This window comes from Ochotona curzoniae, unplaced genomic scaffold (assembly GCF_017591425.1).
Source record: "Ochotona curzoniae isolate NIBS_2020 unplaced genomic scaffold, NIBS_Ocur_1.0 contig_1014, whole genome shotgun sequence".
NCBI lineage: Eukaryota > Metazoa > Chordata > Mammalia > Lagomorpha > Ochotonidae > Ochotona > Ochotona curzoniae.
Window position 1 is genome coordinate 8,911,563 of NW_024464920.1, and position 26,085 is coordinate 8,937,647.

At 40.5% G+C, this 26,085-nt stretch overlaps 1 protein-coding gene across 1 annotated transcript in view; it reads right to left on the reverse strand.

Moving 5' to 3' along the window:
• CFAP54 (cilia and flagella associated protein 54) overlaps positions 1-26,085 on the reverse strand; it is a 345,554-nt gene that overhangs the window by 157,601 nt on the left and 161,868 nt on the right. Inside the window, exons 46-49 of the mRNA XM_040980448.1 lie at positions 24,317-24,403; positions 16,747-16,869; positions 10,395-10,448; positions 2,406-2,613 (exon numbers count right to left, since the gene is read on the reverse strand). Of these exons, the coding sequence (XP_040836382.1) occupies positions 2,406-2,613; positions 10,395-10,448; positions 16,747-16,869; positions 24,317-24,403 (472 nt within the window). The remainder of the gene's footprint in view (positions 1-2,405; positions 2,614-10,394; positions 10,449-16,746; positions 16,870-24,316; positions 24,404-26,085) is intronic.

Sequence of the window (26,085 nt, forward strand, 5' to 3'; positions counted from 1 at the left end):
AAATCATTTATGCATCAAATGACTTAACATCTAGCCAATGACATGCCTCAGAAAGCAGTGAAAGGTAGCCCAAATCCTTGGGTCCCTACAGCCAAATGGGCGATCCAAAACAAGCTCTTTGCTCCTGGCTTCAGACCAGCTCAGTTCTGACACTTGTGGCCATTTAAAACTAAACCAGCAGATGGAAGATCTCTCTCTTTCGCTGTACATTTGCCTTTCAAACAGAAAGAAATAAATCTCTCTTTTTTTTTTACAATTACCAAAATTGGTAAGAATAGCATAAGTCAGTCATGTTTAGAAGAAGACATTCCTAGAATTGCACCTCCAAACCATTTTTTTAAAAAAAGATTTACTTATTTATTACAAAGTCAGACATACAGAGAGGAGGAGAGACAGAGAAGAAGATCTTCCATCCTATTATTCACTCCCCAAGTGAGCGCAATAGCCAATACTATGCCGGTCCGAAGCCAGGAGCCTCTTCCGGGTCTCCCATGCGGGTTCAGGGTCCCAAAGCCTTGGGCTGTCCTCGACTGCTTTCCCAGGCCACAGGCAGGGAGCTGGAAGGGAAGTGGAGCTGCCGGGATTAGAACCGGCGCCCATATGGGATCCTGGCATGTTCAAAGTGAGGCCTTTAGCTGCTAGGCCATGCCGCCGGGCACCCTCCAAACCATTTTGAATCTGTTAAAAACTAATTAAAAATTTTTAAAAGAAAATTACTTTTGTTGAGGAAAAAAGGCTCTTTCGAGTGAATGTGTCTGTGAAATAATTTATGTACCAAGGAATTACTGGGAACAATATGCAATTAGCCAATAGTTAGTGGAATTCACCAGCTGGGCGTGGTCTGGGAAAGTCCCAGACGGTTGGAGTGAATCCTGAGCAAACCACAGGAGACCACTGGGATTTTACACATGCAGGAGAATGGGGTCCCTGATGAATGCAGAAAGAAATACACGTCACCAAAATAATGCACTAAAAAGCAAATGATATCACCACGGGGATTGGGTGAGAGGCAGGAAATGAGGTGAAGGAGCAATATTCACAGTGGCTTTAGTATTTGGAATGCCCATTTTCCAATTTGAAAAAAGGCATGGGGCATGAAAAAGGGAGCAAAATATTATCCATGCATTGGAAATAAAAAGGCAACAGAAACATCTTACACAAGCATCCAGACACTGAATTTATAAAAGATTGATATCAAAACTAGATACACTACAAGAAAAGATATCAGCTTCTCATATAAATAGAAATGAGAAACTTTTTGATAAAATACTCTGAAACAGAATCTTAAAACATGAAAAAAGAATTAAATCATGATTGAGATTTATCTCAAGAATGCAAAGTTGGTTAAATATATAAAAATTGCTTAGTGTAATACACCACGTCAATGAAAGAATAAACACACAAAACTTTCATCCTAATGCGCTCAAATAAAGCATTTAGTAAAATTCAATACCCTGATAAAATCTTTATAAAACAGGATTAGAAGAGCAGTTCCTCATCCTGACAGAATGTCTATATAAAACCCTCAGCTAACGTCACACTGAATGATGAAAAATATCTATTTTTAAGGTAACATCTAATATAATTGAAAATATTCCTATCCTATGGCTCATACATCCCATTCATGGGTATCCATCCCATAGGAACACATTATGACATACGGACATGTGGCACTGTCCCTTGGAAACACAGTACATGCACATCAATAGGAGGATGGTGGAATATTCACAACAGACTACACAGTCAATAGAGTGGACCAAAGCAAAACAGTTGACTTGCAGCAATTTCAGTGAAAAGGTTCTACATGAAAGTAATATGTACAAAAACTTAAGTATGCAACCCTATAATCAACAAATTCTTCTATACATATGAATGTGCCAGTGTGTGACAGAGAGACAGAGAATATGGATGGATATATACATCCATATACCTAGACATGAGCACACATAAGTTTAAAAATAATGAAGAGGGCCAGGCATGGTAGCCTAGGGGCTAAAGTCCTCACCTTGCATGTGCGAGGATTCCTTACAGGTGCCAGTTTGTGTCTCAGTGGTTCGACTTTCCATCCAGCTCCCTGCTTGTGGCCTGGAAAAACAGTCCAGGACAGGCCAAAGCCTTTGGATGCTGAACCCATGTGGGAGACCCAGAAGAGGCATTGGGCTCCTGGCTTCAGATTGGCCCAGCTACAGCCACTGAGACCACTTGGGGCGCGAATCAGCAGACAGAAGACCTTCCTCTCTGCCTCTCTTCCTCTCTGTATATCTGACTTTCGATTAAAATAAATAAATCTCTTTTTTTTAAAAAAAGGAAGAATAATATTATATCATTCTTAAGGATTAGTGGAGTTGGAGTAAAGAGGAATTGTACGAAGGAAGGACAAAGGAAAACAAAAAATAAACAATTACCTTTCGAGTTTGTGAGATTTTGTTTGCTCCGCTCTGCACTAAGTCCACGGTAGTTTGTCTTCACTGAAGTTTCTGGGATACAATTTATTGTTGCAGCCACACTTACGAGAAAGTATGCTTTAACAAAATAAAACTTATTTAAAAGATGTTGCTGGGCAACTGAAACCAGAATTATAGGAAAGCCTTTATTTATTAATTCTTCAATTGCCTAAAAAATTTTTTTAAAAAGAGAAAAAATTCAAATTAATAAAATATTTTTCCAGATACTGTATTATAGATTATATTACATTATTTTCACTCTGCATGTAGTGTTAAAAAAAGGAACACAGGGATAGACATGAGGTTCCATAGATGGCAAGTTGATCAGAAGCATATGCTTACAGAACCATGCCAGCTCTTCAACAATGCTTTGTCACTCCCTCTAATTTCTGACCTGTACTTCATGAGGCCATCCCTGGCACATAACCAGAGCACAACATGGTGTTCGTAGTGAGGGAAGGGATACCCTATCTGGATAGACAAACTGTAAAAGCTATTCAGCCACACACATGGACTGATGCTTTTGTGTGAGTAAATTAGAGCTACTAAGATATGAACAGAAGAATGGATAACCAAGCAATTCCCCTGCCCAGTTTATTGTCCATGATCAATCATTGGAACTCCTCCTTGTACATCCCCTCAGCAACCCTGTCTCTGCATACACACTTCTTTGGCCAAATGATGACCTCAATTCTAAAAGCCAACTCTAAACCTTCTTAGAGCCTGCAGCTACTGAGGATAGGAGAAAACTTCACAATCACACAAGCAAAATTGCTCAATATCCTCCCTTCCTTTAAGTTCAACCTCACCCCGTAAGTGCCTCTCCACAGTTAAAAACCTTGCTTCCTCACTTCTCTGAGAAAACTGAAATACAGTAGAGCATCTGCAGGCCCTTCCTCTGTCCACTGCAACTCTGTGACCCACTCCAGCCCCACCCCTGTGCCGCCCACCCACAGACAACAGCTCTGTTTCTGTTCCTACTACCTAGGGCTGGTGGCACCACCTAGACCATCAACCCCACACTCACTGGTCTACTCATCACAAACATCTTCCTACAAAAGTTTTCCAAACAGCACACAGCCAAGCTCTCATTTATTCCATGTTAAAAACAAACAAACAAACAAAAACAACTCTGTGTACCCCAACTTCCCTTTGTAACTTGTACCCAAATTTTCTGTCCCCCCTCGCTATTCTTAATACTTGGCAGCACTCTGATCACAAGCCTTTCATTTGTTTACAAATCAATTTCATTCCTACGTCTAAACCCTTTGTTCAAGGTCACCAATGGTCAGCACTTCAATAAATCCATTTGTCAATTCTTGTTCCTCATGTATCATGTTGTTTCAACGTTACAGTCGCTTAAACTGTCACATACAATCAACCTTCAAATGCATTATGATATCCAAAAACGACTGATGCCCAAAAACCTAGTGAATCACAGGATTAGAATTAACAGCAAATATGATACTGCTGATTACTCTCTCCCTCTGAAAATGCTTTTTTCTCTTGGATTCAGGCTACCACATAACTGTGGTTTCCTTCCTATTCTTCCAGCCACCCTGTTTGAGCCTGCTTTTGTTGATTTCTCTTTTCCTGTCCTCTTAATATTGGAATGTCCAGGCCCATGCTTTATTTTGTAAAAATTTATTTATTTTTAATAGAAAGACAGATTTACAGAGGAGAAGAGAGAGAGAGAATGATCTTTCAACCAGTGGTTTACTCCCCAGATTGCCACAACAGCCAGAGCTGAGCCATTCCAAAGCTAAGAGTCAGGAGCCTCTTCTGGGTCTCTCATATGGGTGCAGGATCCCAAGGACTTGAGCCATTCTTCACTGCCTTCCTGGGACATAAGCAGGAAGCTAAATTAGAAATAGATCAGCCAGAACATGAATGGGCACCCATATGGGATGCTGGTGCTTGAAGGTGGAGGATCAGTCTTCTGAGCCATGGCACCAGCCCCCAGGCTCAAGCTTTTAATTTCACCTGAAGGCTAAAGGAACCACAGGAATTTTCCTGTCTCCAACCTCTCTTCTGAATTCAAGACTCATAGAGCCAACTTCTGAACCAATTCCTACACTTAGATGTCTGATGGTCATCTCAACATGTCTACATTCCCAAAATTACATTCCAAGTCTCACCCAGCACCACTCAACTGCCCTAAGCACTTCCCCTCACCCAGACACATATATGCCGAGAATTTGGCTGCACTGACTGGCTAGTGTTGATGACACTGTCAGAATAGTACATGGCACTCAAAAGAACCAACACTATAGTGGCAACAGCATATCTTTAAAACATAAGTAGGTCAGGCCATACCCTTGCTCAACACTCTCCAATGGCTTCGCACTTTGCTAAAAGCTAAGTCTACAATGGAGTTATGAAACCCTTCTGAATTTGAACTCTCTCGTGTTATCTCCTACTGCTTTTCACCATTCACATAGCTCTAACCTCACTGGCTAAGATATCTCTCACTAAACCAGACAGTCCTGCTGCAGAGTATTCGAAATTGCTGTTCTTTTTATTTTTCTGTCTCCAGATTTCAAACAACTTGCACTTTATCTGTTCCAGGTCTGTTCATAAAAATGACCTCAGGAAGACTAATTTGACGAGGCCAATAAAATCACAAAATTTGAACACATGGTTCCAAATTCCTTTGTGCACTGTTGGATTTATTTTCTTATTTTTATTTGAAAGACAGATTTACAGAGAGAAACATCTTTCATTCCTTGGTTCATTTCCCAAATGGCTGCAAAGGTTGGAGCTGAGCCCATCTGCAGCCAGGAGCTCAGAGCTTCTTCTGGGTCTCCCATGCAGGTGCAGGGTCCTATGACTTTTGGGCCATCAGAAGCTCTGATTCTCCCTGACTATGAACTGAGAAAGGAGTGGAAAGATTCCGATTTGATGGACAGCATTGGAGTCGTGTCATGAACACAACAGGTTCTTAACAAATATATGTTGAATTAACATGAAAGGTAGATGACAGGATTATTTGGCTTTGCTTTGATTTTTTAAAGATTGATTGATTGATTGGAATTACAAAGAGATAAAGACACATAAAGAGAAGTTTTTCATCTGTCAGTTCACCTTCCAAGTGGCTGCAACGGCCAGAGAGAGCTGAGCCAGGCCAAAGCCAGGAAAGAGCTTTTTCTTTCTTTTTTTCTTTCTTTTGTTTAAGATTTATTTATTTTTATTGGAAAGGCAGATACACAGAGAGGAGGAGAGACAGAGAGGGAGATCTTCACTTCTCAAGTTGCCACAATGGCTAGAGTTGAGCCAATCCGAAGCCAGGAGCCTGGAGCTTCATCCGGGTCTCTTCCACGTACACAGAAACCCAAGACTGGGCCGTCCTCCACTGCTTTCCCAGGCTGCAAGCAGGGAGCTGGATGGGAAGTGGAGCTGCCGGGATTAGAAACAGTGCCCATATGGGATCCCGGAGCACGTAAGGGGAGAACTTTAGCCACCAGGCTATTGCGCTGGGCCCACCAAGAGCTTTTTTTTGAGTCTCCCATGTGTGCAGGATCCCAAGTCCTTGGGTTATCCTGTGTTGCTTTCCCAGGCACATGAGCTCAGAGCTGGATCAGAAGTGGAACAACCTGGACTTGAACTCAGGTACCAATATGGAATGCTGGCGCCATAGGTGGTAGCTTTTTAGACAACACTGCTGACGCCAAGGTTATCTATTTTAGAAAACAGAGAAAGTACATGCCTTCTGTAAACAAAATAGAAAGTTCCCATTGGGGGTGAGTTTGAAGCAATAGTTGCATTGGGAAGATCTGTGTATGTTGTTCCTTTCCTTCTTTCAACCTCTTCTCAGACATGGAAATCAAGAATGCAGAAGAGCTGGATCTGGTGCAGCCAGCATGTCTGAGCGGCAGCCAGACCTCTACACTGGGAGAATGGTCAGCCCACTCCACGTAGAGAAGACATTTCCCATTGGTTGCAAGTGAAGGAAAAATAAAGTAGCTCTTTTCTCTTTTTCCCCCACTGTAAATGTGATTTAATGAGCCTTGACAATTACATACAAACACTTGAGGATCAGAAGAAGATTAATTAGTAATGCTATTTAACACACTGTCCTCTCCCTCAACGTAGAAAATGCAAAGTGTAATCTGAAGAGTCTTAAGCAGATCAACAGTACTGTTTTAATTAATTAGCTAATTGGAATTGGGTTTCCATTATACTGTCAGCCTCTTTTTGTATTAAAAAGAAATGATCAAACAGACATTCTTTTTACATCAAAAATCACTCTTTAAGGAACTGCTTTTATGATATCCTGGCATTTGTGACTAGAAAGAAATAATATTCTTAAATGCCCCCCAAGGTCCTGGAACATCAAATGAAATATGAATATGTATCTGTATCTTCCTCATACTGGTTCTGAAGTTGAGTCTCTGCCCCCAGTGCCTTGTAGACTTTATAAAACCCCATATTTCTTCCTTACCTTGCAGTTCCTCAGTGAAGATTAATTCAGTCAGTTAAGGGAGCAACACAGGGAGAATCCTGAATCATAAAGACTCAAACTGCCCCTAGAGTTAGCATAGTGAACATCTCAGTGTGAGCCCCTATTCTGAGAACCTAACAGGAACTCACAGGCACTGATCAAATGTTACCCAAGCTACTCTTTGATCCAGATGTAATGGAGCCCATCTCTGCCTGGTTCCTATGACCCATCAAAGGAAGGCCAAATGTCAGTACAGAGCAACTAGAGACCTACACATGAGCTGATCATACACTGCTCAGGCCCAGTGTTGAACTACACAATTCACTGATCTTACTCTTAAGTATTCTGGGAATTCAACATTAGCTGCCTGGCTCCTTGTTTGGCGCTTTGTAATAAACATTTGCTTCTACCTAGCAGCACAGTGTCAGTGTATGGCTGTGTGCTGGGCTGGTGGACCCACTATGGAGATTCTGTAACAACTGCTCCAATTGGGGAGTTTTCTACACTATTCCTTCATTTCCAATATCTTTGTTATGAAGTAAGGTACATTTTTAGGCAAAAGCAATGGATCACCTGGAGCTTGATTAAGAGTCAACATTCTGTAAGGCTTTCGGCAGTTATGTAGCCCTTAGTCAAGATAATGATGAAGAAAACTGAACTCCCTTATGGTTCTACTGGGAATCTATACTTGAGGTATATGACTGGTGAACAGGGCATCATTTAGCAAGAGTTCTCACCTATACATAGATCAGTGTGTAATGTATATGGGAAGACATACTGAGAATAATGTTTTAACTAGAAATACAGTTTATTTTATTTAGCTGGCATATTTGATGGGAAGCTTTATAATAATATTTTGTGTATAATGATAGAAATGCTGATTTTGCCATTACAAAGTAAGAGCCTAGGTGCCCTTTAAAGATACTGAGTCTGATTTTAAGAGAAAAAACTGCAGTACAGTATTGAGTGGGGTGTTTACTATGGATCAAGATTAACTTCCCTTAGAAAAGGCTAGTAGGTAAGTCAGTTTTACCCATGGTAGACAAGTTACTGCCTAGAAGTATGATACTGATGTTGTAACAAAAGAAAACACTTAATATCCCCCCGCAAAAGTCAACATTGTGAAATCAAACGTACAATAATAGAAAAGTGATGAGATCAAATTTCACAATAGGTGTAACATAACATAAAATTAAAGCAATTTTAAAGAAATGTGTCTCAAAAATATTTAATAATCAATCACCTTAGTGAATAAAACAGAATGCTGTCACCTAATATTATTTAAAATGCAAAATCTTAGTCCCAGTGATGCAGGTCAAGTCCTGACCTGAAGTGCCAGCATCCCATATGTTAACCAGCTCAAGTTTTTACCACTTCACTTCTGACCCAGCTCCCTGCTAATGAGCCTGGGAAAGCAGAACAAGATGGCAAAGGCCCCTCAGCCCTTGCACTGAGATGTGGGAAACCTAGAAGAAGCTCCTGGCTTCTTGCTTCAACCTGGTTCAGGCTTAAGAGTTCTGACTAATTAGGGAGTGAACCAGAGGACAGAAGATTTCTCTCTCTCTCTCCCTGTAACTCTACCTTTCAAATAAATAAATGTGTTTTTTTTAAAAGCAAAAACTTACTAAGTATTTCAGAAATGTATATATATATATATATATATATGAACACAACTGCACAATTCTTTTGTTCACTAACATTTCTAAGGAGACAGACTGACAGTACCCTGACTTTAAAAAAAAAAAAAAAGCTCTCAAGGTACCCAAATACTACTAGATCATCAAATACTGAAGTTCCAAGCATTTAATTACTGACATGAACAACGTTGGGTGGAAGGGTTTACATTGGCGTATGTGTGAGAGGATAGGAAGGGCAATGACAAGTTTCCACAAGGAAAAACAGAGCAGCCTCTGAGGTGGGCCTCGGAAACAGCCCTACAGCAGATGCTGCCCACACGCCAGGCTTCCCCCTTTGGACACATCCTAACAGAATCTCTTGGCCAGGTGTCAAGAGGATTATCCAGTGTAATAACATTGGATAGGAAAATCTTGGGAGAAACTTCACCAACTCCACCCCTAAGATGCTCTTTGTCCAGCAGAAGAGGGAGGGAAGAAGCAGAAATAAAAAATGGTAGGAACTGGACCTGGCGTGATAACCTAGTGGCTAAAGTCCTCACCTTGCATGTGCCTGGATCCTATATGGGCACTGATTCGTGTCCTGGCAGCCCCACCTCCCATCCAGCTCCCTGCTTGTGACCTGGGAAAGCAGGAGAGGATGGCGCAAAGCCTTGGGATCCTGCACCCGTGTGGGAGACCTGGAAGAAGCTCCCGGCTCCTAGCTTCAGGATGCCTAAGCTCTGCCTGTTATAGAGCTTGGGGAGTCAATCAGAAGACAGATGTTCCTCTCTGTATATCTGTCTTTCCAATAAAATAAATAAATAAATCTTTTCTTAAAAAAGAAAAATAGGGCCCGGCGCGGTGGCGCAAGTGGTTAAAGGTCCTCGCCTCGCACGCCCGGGATCCCATATGGGCGCCGGTTCTAATCCCGGCAGCCCCGCTTCCCTTCCAGCTCCCTGCTTGTGGCCTGGGAAAGCAGTCGAGGACGGCCCAAGGCTTTGGGACCCTGCACCCGCGTGGGAGACCCGGAAGAGGCTCCTGGCTTCGGACCGGCGTAGTATGGACCCGTTGCGCTCACTTGGGGAGTGAATCATCGGATGGAAGATCTTCCTCTCTGTCTCTCCTCTCTGTATATCCGCCTTTCCAATAACAAAATAATAAAAATAAATCTTTAAAAAAAAAAAAAAAAGAAAAATAAAGAAATGACAGGAAGTAGATCCCTTAACCATATAAACCCCAGTGCATGCAGGGCACACAGGCTCTCAGATCCACCTGAAGAGCTGCCTCTCCATCCTGCAGGAGCTGCTATCTCATTCCATTTGGTTACCTTGCTTACTGCTATTCTGTCGTCTATCTGAAATTCTCTGGTGAAAGACAAGGACCTTTATTCCCCATCTCCAAAAACACAAGTGCATTTAGACAAACAGTCTCATTCTCTTCTTGTGAAAAATACTGCATAATTTAAAGGAGATATTCACAAAAAAATATCAACAAAAATTATCCCCCAAACCCTTGTTGATGGTCTCTGAACTGAGAAAGGAGGAGATGAAGAGAAGCAGCAGTGAATGGACAAGCTGCTGTCAAATGTACAAAACTGTTTTCTTACAAAGGTATCTATCTCCCTGCAGGTAACAAACATGCATATTAAAGTGACGGATACTTGTCACAGCTAAGTGAACATGTTGGATACACATCTGTCGTTAAGAAAAGCAATAACTGCCATTTGCTCCATCTGAAAATCAGGTTACTGTGATCTAATCCTACACCTTTGGTCTCAGGATTTTGAGATAAAGTCCACAGAACATTTCAAATTCCTAAAATCGAAAAGACTGAAATGACTCAAAAGTTAGTTAACTTCACATGTGCAATGTTTGTTAATACTGTTTTCCTTACCTGTATATTTTCTTTACTGTTGAGAGGTTTTCCTGAGTCAAATGACTGAAATATCTGTCAAAACACAAAGCATTGACAGAAATTATTCAGTATTCTTGTAGAACTGTTTAAATGAGTTAGTATGATCTTCTAAAATTATTATAAGTGCCATTCTACCATAAAAATAATACTCTAGTCAAAAAAGTAACGTATTAATAAAAAAGCAGCAATTATTTTATGTGGCCAACTTAATATTTTAATACCTTTCATACCAGTTTCTTTTATATACATTTTAAAGCATAGGTTTATAATCCATGTTCACTAAAATTACATCATGCTCTAATTGAATAACAATAAATTATTTGTAAAATCTCAGTCTATTCTGTGCCTTGTATTCTGTCCTGGGAATGTAGCACAGTCACTAACCTCTTTACTGCGTTATACATCTAAGGCAGGCATTTCCCACCAGGAGCCATCAGTCAGCCTTGGTTTAAATAACACTGATTACTATTTTGTTTGTTCTGCAAGGGAGCACTGCATTTGAACAGATTCCTGGAACTGCAATTTACGGGTAAAAAGAATGCTTGAAGAAGCTTGGAAGGAGCTGGTTCAATTTACACGCCTACCTGTGTTGTTTGAAATGCCAGGAGTATTGCATTTTTAATGCTTAGTATTGTCACTCAAAAAAAGTATTTGCCAATAAAGTATTTGCCAGTTTGAAGGTAAAATTATATTCAGAATGAACTGTTATGATTCCTTTCCATTTTTAAGCTATCTTCTAATACACCTGGTTCTAAATGTAATACTGCATTGGGTCATGTTTCGTGTATTTACCACAGGAGATTGTCATATTATCAATAGGTCACATTCTTTCTAGCATTGCTAAAACAACTGAAAATTGATTTACCATATGACCAGCTAACCTACTTCTGAGAATATATCTAAAGGAGATGAAATCTGCATACAAGAAAGTGAATTGTAATTCCATATATATTTTCAAAAGATTTATTTATTTATATTGGAAAGTCAGATACACAGGAAGAGAAACAGAGAGGAACATCTTACGTCAGCTGATTCATTTCCCAAGTGGCCGCAACAGCTGGAGCTGAGCCGATTTAAAGCCAGGAGCCATGAACGTCCTCCATGTCTCCCATGCAAGTGCATTGTCCCAAGGCTTTGGGCCGTCCTCCACTGCTTTCTCAGGCCACAAGCAGGGAGCTGGATGGGAGGCAGGGCTGCTGGGACACGAACCGGTGCCCCTATGGGATCCCAGCGCGTGCAAGGTGAGGACTTCTGCTACTAGGCTACCACGCCACGCCCAATCCTATATTTTCACAGCAGTACAATTTACAATTGTGAAGACCTGGAAACAACCCAGCTGCCTGTCAAAGAGGAATGGATAAAGACACCTATTGTATGACTGGAGCGGAGAACAATGGGGAAGGGAAGAAACTTGGGCAGGGGAAAGGGAGACCCCAGTGCATATCAAACTGTGCTATAAAACATTTAAAAAAATTAATAAGAGTAGCTAACTGTTAAAAAAAAAAACTGGCATACATCTACTCTATGGGATACTACTCAGTCAAAGAAAATTAAGTTCTACCATTTGTGACGAAATGGTCCCAAGTAGAGTCCATTAAGTTTAGTGAAATAAGCCAATCCAAAAAAAGACAAATATCGTATGTTCTCTCTGATTTTATAAGGCAACCTTCATGCAAAATACAAGATCAAGAGATAAACAGGTAAGCTTGTGTGTGTGTGTGTGTGTGTGTGTGTGTGTGTTCACATATACATTCAGCTAGCGGAACTTTATAATGGAGGCAAGTATTCCGTGACGATACACTGAAGTAAGAATCTTTACTTCTGAATAGGAGCTGGCCTCCCAATGAAACTGTTAAATATGTCTTCACAATAGGATGTTGAAATTTCTACCACTGTCTATAATCTACAATGTTAGTACACACTTACATTGCAGAATGATGGACTTGTGACTGATAAGAAGGACCATACTATTGTTATAATATAGGGGGAAACAGTGGAGTCGCAGGGAAGGGAATGTTGGAAGGGAAAACCCCTGAGCCTATGGAACTGAATCATGAATAATTAAAAAAAATAAAAAATAAGGCCCTTTTTAGAAGCTACCCATTTGTAGAAGCCAACAACACTGATGTCTCTCATATATATTCCCTTGATCACAGAAGTCTCCAACAGCTTCCATGGATAAGATGATCACACATAAATGGTGTGCTATTTCAAGCAGCTTTACCTGTTCGCCTAAGAGCATTCTATGGCCATTGAGAATATTCAGAGAGGGCCCAGTATGGTAACCTAGTGGCTAAAATCCTGGCTATGTACGCACTAGGATCCATATGGGCGCCAGTTCTAATCCCGGCAGTTTCACTTCCCATCCAGCTCCCTGCCTGTGGCCTGGGAAAGCAGTCGAGAACGGCCCAAAGCCTTGGGACCCTGAACCCGCGTAGGAGAGGTTCCTGGCTCCTGGCTTCAGATCGGTTCAGCTCTGGCCATTGCAGCTGCTTAGGGAGTGAAACAGTGGATGGAAGATCTTGCTCTCTGTCTCTCCTTCTCTCTGTGTATCTGCCTTTCCAATAAAAATTAATAAATCATAAAAAAGAATGTTCAGAGACACTAGAAGTACAGGGTAAAAAAAAAAATCATTAAAGAAAGAGAAGAGAACCAGTTCTCTGAGAGCCTGGCAGATCACAGCAATGACCTTCTCATGAATGCTCTCTGGATGAATCAGATTTCTTTGCTTCTTGATCTAAATTTCCCACTTGCTCATTACACTTCCAAGAATCACATCCCAAATACCACTACTTGCCTCTAGATCTTCAACACGTCACAAAAATTTCAATGAAAGGAAATGCGGTGTTAATTTTTTTTTCCTTTTTTGCAGATAGTCTTCACTATCTATACCACACTGAGAATTGAGTTGTAACTGAATTCACAGGGCATCTATGTTGGTGTGAATTGAAAACAATGGGTAATGCAACTGTAGTTTGGTGATAAGAGCTGAGCCCAGTATGAGTATAATGATGAAATACAGAATTTTTAAAGGTCTGTGAGAAGTTCAATAATAATCTGTAACACTTCTTCAGTTACTTTTCTTTTTACAGCGAAACCTAACTCATTAATCCTTTCTTAAATAACTAGCCTCTATTCTAATAACACTGACACTTATTTTAACCATAAACCCTGAGAGCTCTTCTTCTTTCAATTATACTTTAAAATTTGCCATTGAAATTGGAAAGCTACAAATTAACTTTGGGAGCACAAAGTTTGAAGTCAGAATGCATTAGGAGATAATTCACACAACATACATTTATCTTACAATAGCTAGTGGACAAAAGTTAACTTGGAAAATTAAAGGCAAGAATTAGTTTTATCATTTATATTTGCTTTGGTCAAAGCGACTGCCATTAAAATGTTTCTCTTATTTCTCATTCTACCTATTTTCTCTTTCTTCTCATCTTCCTGGTCAGACCTAAATATGAATCCTCTGACTTGTACTTGACTGGATCAACTCCAGGGGTCCCCAGATGATTTCATTTCAGTGCTATGATCTTAAACCTCGAGGATGATATTACTATAGCCATCCTAGCCACATGAAGTCCCAGACCCTATCCTGCCTACTCTAATCTGTGGTACACCTGCAGCTGGTTACCTACTAGGGGTCCCACACTCACCACGCTCAACCCCCATCCAAATCAGTACACCCCATATCACTGAATGAAAAGGCTTCCTACCAGTGGCTTAGGTTGAGCACTGAGTCACCCTGGACTCCTTCTCTTACATCACATGTCCAAATTAGCATCTGCAAGCATGCTCTGTTCTATCACTACCCACAGAACCAATTCACTGCTCACTCCCCGCCACTGTTCCCATCCCAACCAACAGCTTGTTCCAACAGTCATCAAACCAATCTGCTTACACTCCTACTGAACCACAGTCCATTCCTCAAGCAGTAAATGAAGTGTTTTTTTTCCTATATTTTTATCCTAGCATGTCATTTCTTTGCTCAAACCTCTACAGTTTCCTGTCTCATTTGACATAATTCCCCAGTTCTTCTCAAGCCCTAGAAGGTCTTGCTTGTATGGCCTCACTCTTGGATTTTAACCTATTTTCCCCTCATCCTTGCCTGCTTTCTTCTGTTTCTGGCAACTTCATTTGACCTACTTATTATTGCTCAACAGTGTCTTGCCAGCATCCTTATAGGGCCTTCATCCTTACAGTTCTCCCACTGAAAAAGCTGTTTCCTTAAATCTTGGCATGGCTCACTTCTCTCAAGACTTATGTCTTAGATCTTCCAATCAGCCTGGATAAAACAGCAAGCTGCTCTCCATCCCTTCAAGCTGGCCTTAATCGAACATCATAACGTACCACCTGAAATGTGCTTCTATGTTTAATATGTTCAGGGGCTGTCTCACTCACTGAGCAGTAAGTTGCAGGAAAGCAGTCACTCTGTCTTTTTATTGCTCTTTTCTCATGCATGATACAGTGCTTGTATACAAGAGACACTCAACGTGTTTTATGAAGGGAACATGATTTTAACAACATGAAAACCACTTGAAGTAAACTATTGACTGAGACGCAAGCAAGAAAATACTGTTGACCGAATCCAAGTAAGAAAATGAGATAGTTCAAGTCACAGAGAACAAACAAAATAGACTCCTCTCAATTGAAGCATGGTTGAACTGACACACACATATACACCTACAAGTATAGGAAATATAGATATATTGTACATATATACATATGTACAAACATACACACACTCATATTTTTATCTTATTGTTTACAGAAAATCCCTGTTGAGGTATTCTAAAGACGACCTCACACCCCAGTACAACAATACAACAGCTGCACAAAGTAACAAGCAGGTACATTTTGGAGGAATCTGCCGAAGTAATGAACATACTATATGTAAACATAATGCTAGCTGAGGCAAATGATTCTCAAGACTTATAGCTCATTTCCCAGCTGCTGTACATCTGGGTCCAACCAGCCTTTATACTATGTGTCAGTCTTACCCCTCACACATTTGGCCTCCTTCATACAAACTGACTTGCTACCCCCTCCTATTCCCTCCTGTTTCCTGTATTACTGTCCCAGAGGGGCTTGCAGCAAGATCGCCCGATGATTCCAGGTGACTGGGCAAAACTGAAGCAGAGGAAAACAAAAAAAAACAACTGCTCTGACTTAATTTATGTGTTAAGACTAGACATTAGTAGTCTCCAGTTCACAAATGCACACTGAGCAAACCAGGTAAAATTACACTGTCAAACAAAACTAGGTAAATGTAATGAATGTTTTTGCCTCGTTGAAAGAAAAAGAAATTTAAGCAACATATTATAGTTCTTTGAGATTCACTATGCAAACCAAAGATCAAAATAAGAGGTGAGAAAGACAACTTTGATCAAGAAATTAAAAGGTTAGACTAGAAATCTAAGAGGCAGTGTGTTCATCACTTAATGACACCATCCACTGTAATTACAATAAAATAGCATGCAGCAACCCTGAGCCCGAATTCTATTGCCCAAATCTACTCTAGAACCACGTTCCTTCTCCACTGACACTCTTCCATTCCCCCAGCAAATGACATCTCTGAAAAGCCACACGTTAGCTGTAACCAGACTTAATAAACAACATTGGAGATTTGAAGGTACACCTTTGTGGAAGTGTACCTGAGATACTGAGAAAACAGCCATCAAAAGTAAAAAGATGGGGCCCGGAGTGGTGGCCTAATGGCTAAAATCCCCGCCTTGACTGCACCAGGATCCCATATAGGTGCTGGTTCTAATCCTAGCAGCCCCGCTTCCTATCCAGCTCTCTGCTTGTGGCCTGGGTATGCAGTGAATGACTGCCCAAAGCCTTGGGACCCTGCACCCATGTTGGAGACCAGGAAGAGGCCCCGGCCTCCTGGCTTCAAATAGGATCAGCTCGACTCCAGCCATTGCGGCCAATTGGGGAATGAATCAATGGATGGAAGATCTTCCTTTCTGTCTCTCCTCTTCTCTGTATATCTGACTTTGCAATAATAATTAAAAACAAGTAAAGTGTTGGGGCACTGACCATTTCCTGCCCTGTGATTGGCCCTTTGCCCTGATTGGTGTGCCTTGGGTATCTTTAAGCCGATTGGACAGGTTTGACAGTTAAGTAGGGGCTTGGCGGGGGAGGGGCTGGAGCATAACGGTCATAACTTTAGGTCATAACGGTCACAACGGACATAACGGACACAACGGAAGATCGGAATAAAGCGCCTTGGAGACTCTCTCAAGTGTCGGGTGATTTCTTCCGCAGGACGGGAGGACCCCCAATAGTAAAGAGATGGTCTGAAGTAAACTTGGTGGTTTACCTTGACTTTCCCAATAGCTTTACAGCCAGAGGGTATGGAACATGGTATGTTTCTTCCATAAAATATCTGGCATATCTCATAAAAGGCTTCAGAAAAGAATCCTAAATCTGTTAGGACTTCTACCTGCAAAAGAAAGAAAAAGTGAGATTTTAATGGCATGGTTTTATATAAGAATAAATGTGTGAGTGGGAAAAATCAGCAACTGTCTAAGATCCAAACTTTCTTGTTAATGTTGGTAATGTGAGTTAGTGCTTATCAGACATGAGAGATGTGTGCATTTGTGTGGCCTTTGTTCACAGGTACAGTGAACACAGAAGCTGACAGACACCGGCAGGATGCTGATCCAGACCATATCCTTTTACAATATTGACCAAGCACCATGTAATCCATCAGAAGCAAAGATGCAAAAGGAGTATGGCTGAAGAAAACTTTTTTTGTTGTTTTTTTAAAATATTTATTCATTTTTATTGGAAAGTCAGATATACAGAGAGGAGATAGAGAAAAATCTCCCATCTGCTGGTCCACACCCCAAATGGCCATAATGGCTGCAGCTGAACCAATACAAAGTCAAGAGCCAGGAGCTTCTTCCAGGTCACCATGCTGGTGCAGGGTCCCAAGGCCCTGGACCATCCTTGACTGCTTTCCCGGGCCACAAGCAGGGAGCTAGAGGGAGGTGGAGCAGTCAGGATACAATTCAGTGCCCAGCACAAGCAAGACAAGAACTTTAGCTGCTACGCTACTACACCAGGCCCAAGGAAAGCTTTTCAATAATAATTCAATTTATCTTTTGTGCTCACAGCAAATTATAGCTTAAGAGAAAAGAAAAAAATTCTCCTACAGTTCTCTGCAGAAAGTCAAACTGGAAGACTTACTCCATAATGTATGCATGTGGACCCAATGATGAATTACATCTGTAGATAGTAGATCCTATCAGTGCCCTGAAGACATTTTGTTAGCACCGTTAATCAACTGATCACTACACATTTACCTGGCTTATTTTGAATATAATCCAGAAGGACTATAATCAGGTAATCATAGGAAAAAAGCTCCTATTCAAACTCATTTCCTTCATTCAACATGTTTATGGAACATCTCTTATACTCTAAGCCATATTTTTTTAAAGTCACTTATTCAAGTCATAGACAGTAAGAGCTCACATATGCTGGCTCATGCCCCAAAGGTCCACAGTAAGCCAAAGCTGAGAGAGACAACTCAATCCAGATTCTCTACATGAATTGTTTAAGCGATCACTTTTGCTCCCAGGCGATGCATTAGCATGAGGCTGGAGGCATGAGTCTGAAGCACTGTGATCTTAACAGGCATTTTAACCAATACCTGACCAGTAACCCAAACATGTGGCCCAGTAACTTCCTCTCAGAGGAATCATATTTAACTAACTGTAAGTGGTGTTTGAAGATATACATAACACAGTCATGGTAGCTTTTAACAAAAGCTACTATGTTCAACACTACAGTCAGGAAAGGCTTCTCTAAAGAGCGGGTGTTGGGGAGCGCTGTCATTGTGGTGCAGCACGTTAAGATGCCACTTGTGACACAAGCATTCCAAATCAGAATATAGGTTCAAGTCTCAGCTACTCTGTTTCTGACCCAGTTGCTCCTAATGTGCCTGGGACTCCCAGATGGTTTGGTTCCTGGCTTCAGCAATCCCTGGCTATTGCAGCCATTTGGGAAGTGAACTGCAGATGGAAGATCACTGTCTCTCTGTTGTCACTTGGCCTTTTTAATAGAAAAACAAATGAACCATAACCAGCAGCAAAGATGAGCCCTTCAACAGAGGGCTGGGGATGAAGTAAGAGAGAAAGCTATGTGACTATCTGCTGAGGAAACCCTGAGATCAGAGCTCATGCAACTGATGTAGTCTTGGGGTCCTGGTAAGTTATAGAAATAGGCTATAAGGAAGGAGCTTGAACATTAAAGGATGAAGGTTAGAAGATGTGTGTGAACAGTAGCTCCTGAAAGCCCAATCGAGCCTGCAGACCAGAGTCAGAACTTGGCATGTGATTTTCTGTGTGGTAAGAAGTTATTGCAGAGTTCTGAGCAGGCAAGGCATTAATTAGACTTACATTTTTTAAAAGATTTATTTGTTTTTATTGAAAAACCAGATTTATAGAAAAGGAGAGACAGAGAGAAAGATTTTCTTCCCATTGGTTCACTCCCCAAGTGGCTACAAGAGCCAGAACTGAGCTGAGCAAAGCCACAGTCAGGAGATTCTGCTGGGTCTCCCACATGGGTGCAGGGTCCCAAGGCTTTGGGCCATCCTCCACTGCCCACCCAGCGCACAAGCAGGGAACTGGATGGGAAGTGGGGCTGGGACACAAACAGGTGCCAGCCAATATGAGATCATGGGACGTGCATGGTGAGGATTTAGCCACTGGGCCATCGTGCCAGGCCATGGACTTACATTTTGAAAACATGTAATGACTCTGTAGAGCATAGAGAATGATAAATGTAGAATTAGAGATCAAACCACAAAACCATATGGAGATGACATATACTCATGGATGAAAAAGAAATATCACATCCTACCCAGCTTACTCCTGCTTTCCTTTCAGCCTATCTCAGGACATTCCAGAGTATATAAACTTTGAGGAAATTTTTTGAAAGTTCAGCTAGGAGAAAATAGATGACATGAATAAAATATAAAAGATCAAGGTAATATTTTTAACGGGAAAGAAGACATTGATTGTGTGTTGAGTTGAACCCTTCAATCCTGTCTGAAACACCTCGGAATCTAACATATTCAGTGCCATGTGGTATCAAAGTAGGCACTTGGGAAGACAGTTGATCTCATTCAGATTTCTGGATAACTATTTTCCTCGCTACCCCCAGGAAGAAACACTTTCCATGCCTGTGTGTACTTAGCGAACTTCTGTCTGAACTGTGAAAATGCTGTTCACGGACTACATCTCACTGTGAAGAATACACTGGTTTCAGTTTATTCTTCAGTCAAAATGTGTGCTAATAATGGACACAGTTTTCCAGAGTGACTAACAGTGTGCACACAAACGGTTCAGATGGCAAAAAGAAGACCCATAAATCACCCTTCACTCACAAAAATGCAGCAGCATCAATACCCTTTCTAGGAATGTGGGATATGTCAAGAGTAATAAATCTTTCAGGAGGTTGACCGGCAGTTCTAAGCCAGTCCAGCTGATCATAAAGAGGTCTTAGAGCTGCCCCCAGAAGGACACTACTGTACCATAGAAAGTTCACAGCATGATCTATTGCTGTTCGATTTGTCAGAAAGGGCCATTGTCTGCTTTTCCAGACTCTGATTTTTTCCTCTTCCCACTCACTGACCTCGGTTGACTTTAGAAAGGTCAGGCAGCCTGAACTCCTGGGGGCTGTCATTCCTTCCTGGGTATGATCCATCAGCTGCCCTTTCTCATTGCATCTGTCAAAACCTTAGTTCAGTTTTTTAATCCCACTATACCAGCAGGATCCTACTTTTATCGTGCTTTGCTCCCAACACTGTTACCAGATAACAGATCTTATCACATGAGTCTCCTCCTCTAAAGTCCATAATTAATCCCTCTCTAATCCAAACTAGAGTTTACAGTTCTTTGTGGCTTTTAAGCTACTCTAGGACAAAAACTGACTGACAAGTGCAAATAAACTACTATGATTCTGGATGCATCCCCCCCAAAGATCTTACTTGGAAAACTTAATCCCAAAATGTGTATGTTCACAGTATTTGGAGGCAGGACCTTCGGGAGTAGAACGAGGCAAGGTCATGAGGACAGGTTCCCATGACAAATTAGTGGCTTTATAAGAGGAAGAAAGACTCCTGCCATGTGATGACTTCTAGCATGTTATTATTACTCAGCTAGAAGTCCACCACCAGAAGCATGTCCTTGATACAGGATGTCAGCCTTCAAATTCTGAGAAATAAATTTAAGACAAAGCTCAATCAAAAATGTTCATTCAACCAAAAATGTTGTTCCAATTACCTCACTGGCTGACACTCTGGATCTCCTGCTGTGTTATTAATAGTAGTCACAGGGATCGTAGTGCATTGGTTTAACCTGGCATTTGCAGTGCCAGCATCCGATATGGGTGCTGATTCACAGTCCTGATTGCTCCACTTCCAACTCAGCTACATGCTGATGCACTTGGGAACTCAATGGAAAATGACCCAAATACTTGAGCTCCTGTAACATACATAGAAGACCTGAAAGGAATTCTAGGCCCCTGTCATTGGCCTGTCCCTGCCTCAGTCATTGTTGCCATTTGAAGAGTAAACCAGTAGATGAAAGATCTCCTTTGTTTCTCTCCTCCCAGCCCTCTGCTTCTGACTTTGCCTTTTTTTTTCTTGTAAGATTTATTTATTTTTATTGGAAAGTCAGGTTTATAGAGAGAAGGAGAGACAAAAAGATCTTCCATCTGCTGGTTCACTCCCCAACAGGGCTGCAATGGCCAGAGCTGAGCCAATCCAAAGCCAGGAGCCAGGAGCTTCTTCTGAGTCTCCCACATGCATGCAGGGTCCCGAGGATTTGGGCCATCCTCAAGTGATCAGGACTGGAAGCAGAGCAGTTGGGACACCGTGTGGTACCCATATGGGATTCTGGCAGTCGCAAGGCAAGGAATTAGCCACTAGGCTATTGTGTCAAGATCAATATAATAATCTGTAAAGGTAAATAAATAAAGTCATTGCAGCCTCTCCATGTGTTTTAACTGTTAATAACAGACTGGAATATGGCTGTTACCCAATTTTGACAAAACAATTTCTTCATTCCTCTCACTTTTCAAGTCCTACATTTCATCTCTTCATAGTATTAGAACTGAAACATGGATAACTGGCATTCTCCATTTCATTGCCTTCTTGTTTTCTCTTGTTTTCTGCAGTCTCTTTACTCAAAATGTCCACTGCAGCTGAACTGAACCATCTTCGTCTCCGAAGACTCAAAGCTTTCTCACATCTACATTTGGTACTCGAAGGTCTAACAAGACTTTGTTCTTCCTCCTCATTCCTGCTCAATTAGTTTACTCTTCTCAAGCCTAACTACTATCTACTCCCTGAAACCTAAAGATCCCAAGCAACTTTCTCCTCTTTTAAGTTCCTAGAGAATTAGAACTCATGACACAGTTGGAAAACAGCCAAGGGGCAAGTGTATAGGCATTGCCTTGTGTCTCTGTCTCATCTCTCTTCCCAGTTTCCAATTCCTTGGAAGCAAGGTAATTAAAGACAGGTTACATTTCTTTGACTCAAGTTTTTAACATGGTATTTTTAAACAGAAAGTATTCAATAAGTGTTGTTTTGGGATTAAACCGTCACTAAGTAATTTCATATATATATATGTGAGACAAAGAGAGATACACAGATGGAGAAAGCACCCATTTGCTACTTTAGGCCCCATATGCATACAAGGTTAAGACAAGACCGAATCAAAAACAGGAACCAGTAACTCAACCTGTTTCTTAACCACTAGGTTTAACAAACCTTTTAGCCAAGCATTTTCTAGATGACTTTCTAATGAGCACTAAAGGGAATATGGAGAGTACGTACTAAATAAATGTCTGCTGATTTTAAACTCAATCTGATAACTACCGAATATCAAGAATATTAATTTATTACTCAAAACACTACAGGGAATGCAAAAATGAATAAGATACAGCAGTAAGCCTCAAGAATTTTGCAGTCTTGAAGAGATACTATTTTTTTTAAGAGGAGAGGAAGAAAGAAATAACATGCAGTTCTTAAAATGGAAGTTAGAAGGCCTGGCTTAGTGGGCTACTGGCTAAATACTTGCCTTGCATGTGCCAAGATCCCATGAGGGCACCAGCTCTTGTTCCAATTGCTCCAGTTCACTTCCAGCTCCCTGTTTATGACCTGGAAGGGCAGTGGAAGATGGCCCAGGGCCTTGGGACCCTGCACCCACATGGGAGGCTCAGGCAGAGGAAGCTCCTGGCTCCTGGCTCTGGATTAGCTCAGCTCTGGCCATTGCAGCTACTTAGGAAATGAACCAGCAGAGATGGAAGATCTTTCTTCTGTCTCTCCTTCTCCTTGTAAATCTAACTTTCCAATAAAAATAAATGAATCTTTTAAAAAATGTAATTTAGAACTCAAGAGAGAAACCATTCAGGCTCAATAAATAAGGGTTAAGCATATATTTTATACACACATACACATATATATGTGTGTGTACACACACACACACACACAGGGAAAACAGGAACACAATCTAAGTCTCATAGCTTAATGGCTGAAACTCAATTACTTGAGGCCATCATCACTGCCTTCTAAATTCTACATGAGCAGAAAGTAAAGACAAAAGTCAAAGACAGGTATTAAACCAAGGCATTCTAATGTAGGAGATGAGTATCTTAGCTGGCTACCCCAGGAGGTAGAAATTTTCATGGTAACAAAAATTATTTGTTGCTGAGTTAAAATATATAAGTAGTTAGCACCAGAATTACTCTTAGGAATTTCTTTATTTAGAATCTGAAAACACAGGCTCAAGAGTAAGGCTGGAATGAATAAAAGAGTTCAAATATAAGTCTGATTTTCCCAACCTAGAGTCAAGAGAAATTTAGGGAAGAGTGGCATGGGATATTTACCAAAAGGGGGAAGAAAGAATATGCTGTAGTGTAATAATTCTCGACTGCAATAAGTGATGGTGAACCTCTTGTCCAGATCCCATCCTTGATAGCAACTAGTCGGCAGCCGGGAGTAAGCCACAGTGGAGTATGTAAACCATGTACATAAACTGCAAAGCTGTAAATCAGATCCTATCGTGAAATGTTTACTGGTGCACAGCTGATTACACTGTGGAATGGGAAGCAAAAGCATGCAATTGCTAAGGAATATCTGAAGGTAAGAATCCCAATTTTGTATTTCAAGAAGTTCTTTTCAACTCAAACTTCTGCATCCCCGTTTTCAGCAATATCGATGATAGGAAGCAAAGGCCTTGAGTAAATACATCGTGTGAGTTCATACATAAAGAGAGTGTGTGTGTGTGTGTGTGTGTGTGTGTAAGACAGATTTTGCACTAGAGTTTGAAGTGGTGCAGAACAGGGATGCTCAGATAATCCACACACAAAGCCACGCAGTTCAACACAGATGGAGGCTGGCAAGGCAGGGGACCAGGAAAATGGACAGAGAGAACAAAGCGGTTCAAGTGCTCATTCCACACAGGGCTCTGATCAACCACACATGATCTGTGTGACCTTTTTCATTCAACTACCTGTGTATAAAAAAATTCTTGCATAACATGATGGTTCTTGGGAATAAAATCACAGAAACTTCAAAAGAAATTGATTCCTTTCTTCTCCACCAGAAGAGCTGTCCCTCAGAACTGGTCATTTCCAGACTGATTAGGGCTGAATGAGCCTTGTTTCTAGACAGAACTAGTGGTCACGTAGCTGTGGCCCAAACATTAAGTGATTGAATCCCTTCTAATCAGCACCTTTTCATACTTTATTATGGTGATATGTTTTATAACAATATAGCACAACATTATAATCAGGCTCTGATTATTAGAATTAAATGATTACATGGCAACAGCCTTCCTAGGTAGGAATATCAAATGTCTTAAAAGAATGTAACACACCTTCAGAATTCTTGCCTCGAGGTTTCTGACTAGGTCCTGGCAAATTCCAGAAACAAGATATTGGTACAATGCAAGAAGAGGGAGAACCTACCATGAGAAAAAAAAAAAGTTAATTAATTACTATTTTATCAAAATAATAGTTTGATAATAAACATTACTCAAATGTTAGATGCATTGCATGTTATGTAAACTCTTCATTGGTTTTTCATGCTACCTAGCAATATTGCTTGTTACAAGTGAAATGATGAAGTCTAGCATATTTTTCATATTTATCAAAACTTGAAGAATCCAACAGAGATGCATTTTGACACTTTCAAGCACAAGCTTCATATCTCTTCATTCACAGAAGAGTTAAAATCCAGTAAACGCTTATCTTTCTTGAAAAAATTAACCCATCAAGACATATGACTCACTGACGCCTGTGGACAATTACTAGCAAATGAATTCTCAATGAAATTTCTAAAGATTTTTTTATTTGAAAGGCAGACTTACAGAGAGGTCTTTCATCAGTTGGCTCATTTACCACCTTTTTACCTCTTAATTCCATTTCTCCATGAATGTTCTGAAGTTCCCTTGTCTGGGAAGTTCTACAGGCTTTCAATATTTTAGCCAACCAAATCAACAGCTGGTCACGAGAAAGGGTTGAGGAGACATCTTTACCTGGACACAGGAACTGCTCCTGACCTCAGTTCAAAACTCAAGCTCGTTTCTTGCACCTGTATCCTGCCCAGCAAAGGAAGACTAACTAAGCTGGGATCCTGGAATCCTCATCATTTTACATTCTATGAAGAAGGTTATTGAAACGTGAAGCAGTAACTGTTTACTTCTTTCAAGGTCAGCTGGGCAACAACCTCTAATTATCAGTCAACTTGCAGCTGCCAAAAGCAACAACTTTTTAAAAGGATTAGAACTGACCTGAAATGATTTCAAGTATAACACAATATATTTCCTAAAATGATGGATTACAAACATAACACAATACTTCATTTCTACAATTAATATAGCACAAAATACTAAGAGTTGGCTGTTACCTTTGAGATTTAGTTTCTCTTCTTTAGAGAGAAACAAAAACATACCATTTTATTACAGCCAATTGTTCAGCTATTCAGAAAAACTTTCTCAATTTAAGCTTTAAAGAAAAAAAAATCTCATTTGTTTTTCCAATGAAGTGATAAATATTATATATCAATATGACTAGGTAGCTAAAGGTTACCCAGGGGATAGAATCATTTTTCTCAAACCAGAAATGAATGACTTTAACAGTGAAAGCAGTACTATTTTGTAATTTTTAATAAACAACTTCTTGCCAAATCTGCCCAGTGCTGAAAGCATTTTCAATCTCTTCACTTCAACACATGGTTTTATAACTTAATCATATATACTAGGGGAAAACAAATATTTAATGTAAAGAGGTAGTTGAATTAAAAAGGAAAATGGCAAGAAAATAGAAAAACAATGCATAAAAATAACGTAGGTGTCAAAATTATAGAGTAGAATAGGAAGTAAGAATGGATATTAACAAATGGGAATAGATAATGCAAATGGGGAAAAGATACAATAAGATAGAGGTCAAAACATAAAGAACAGGAACAAATAAGATATAGGAGGAAAATACAAAGTGAGCAACAATTGCAACCCACAAATTTGTCTTTAAAATGTAACTAACTTCAACCAACCAGGGGTTATACTTGAACTTGGGCATCTATTACCCCATTAACAAAGGGCTAATAAAAACAAACATGTCAATAAATAAGCACGCTCAATAACAA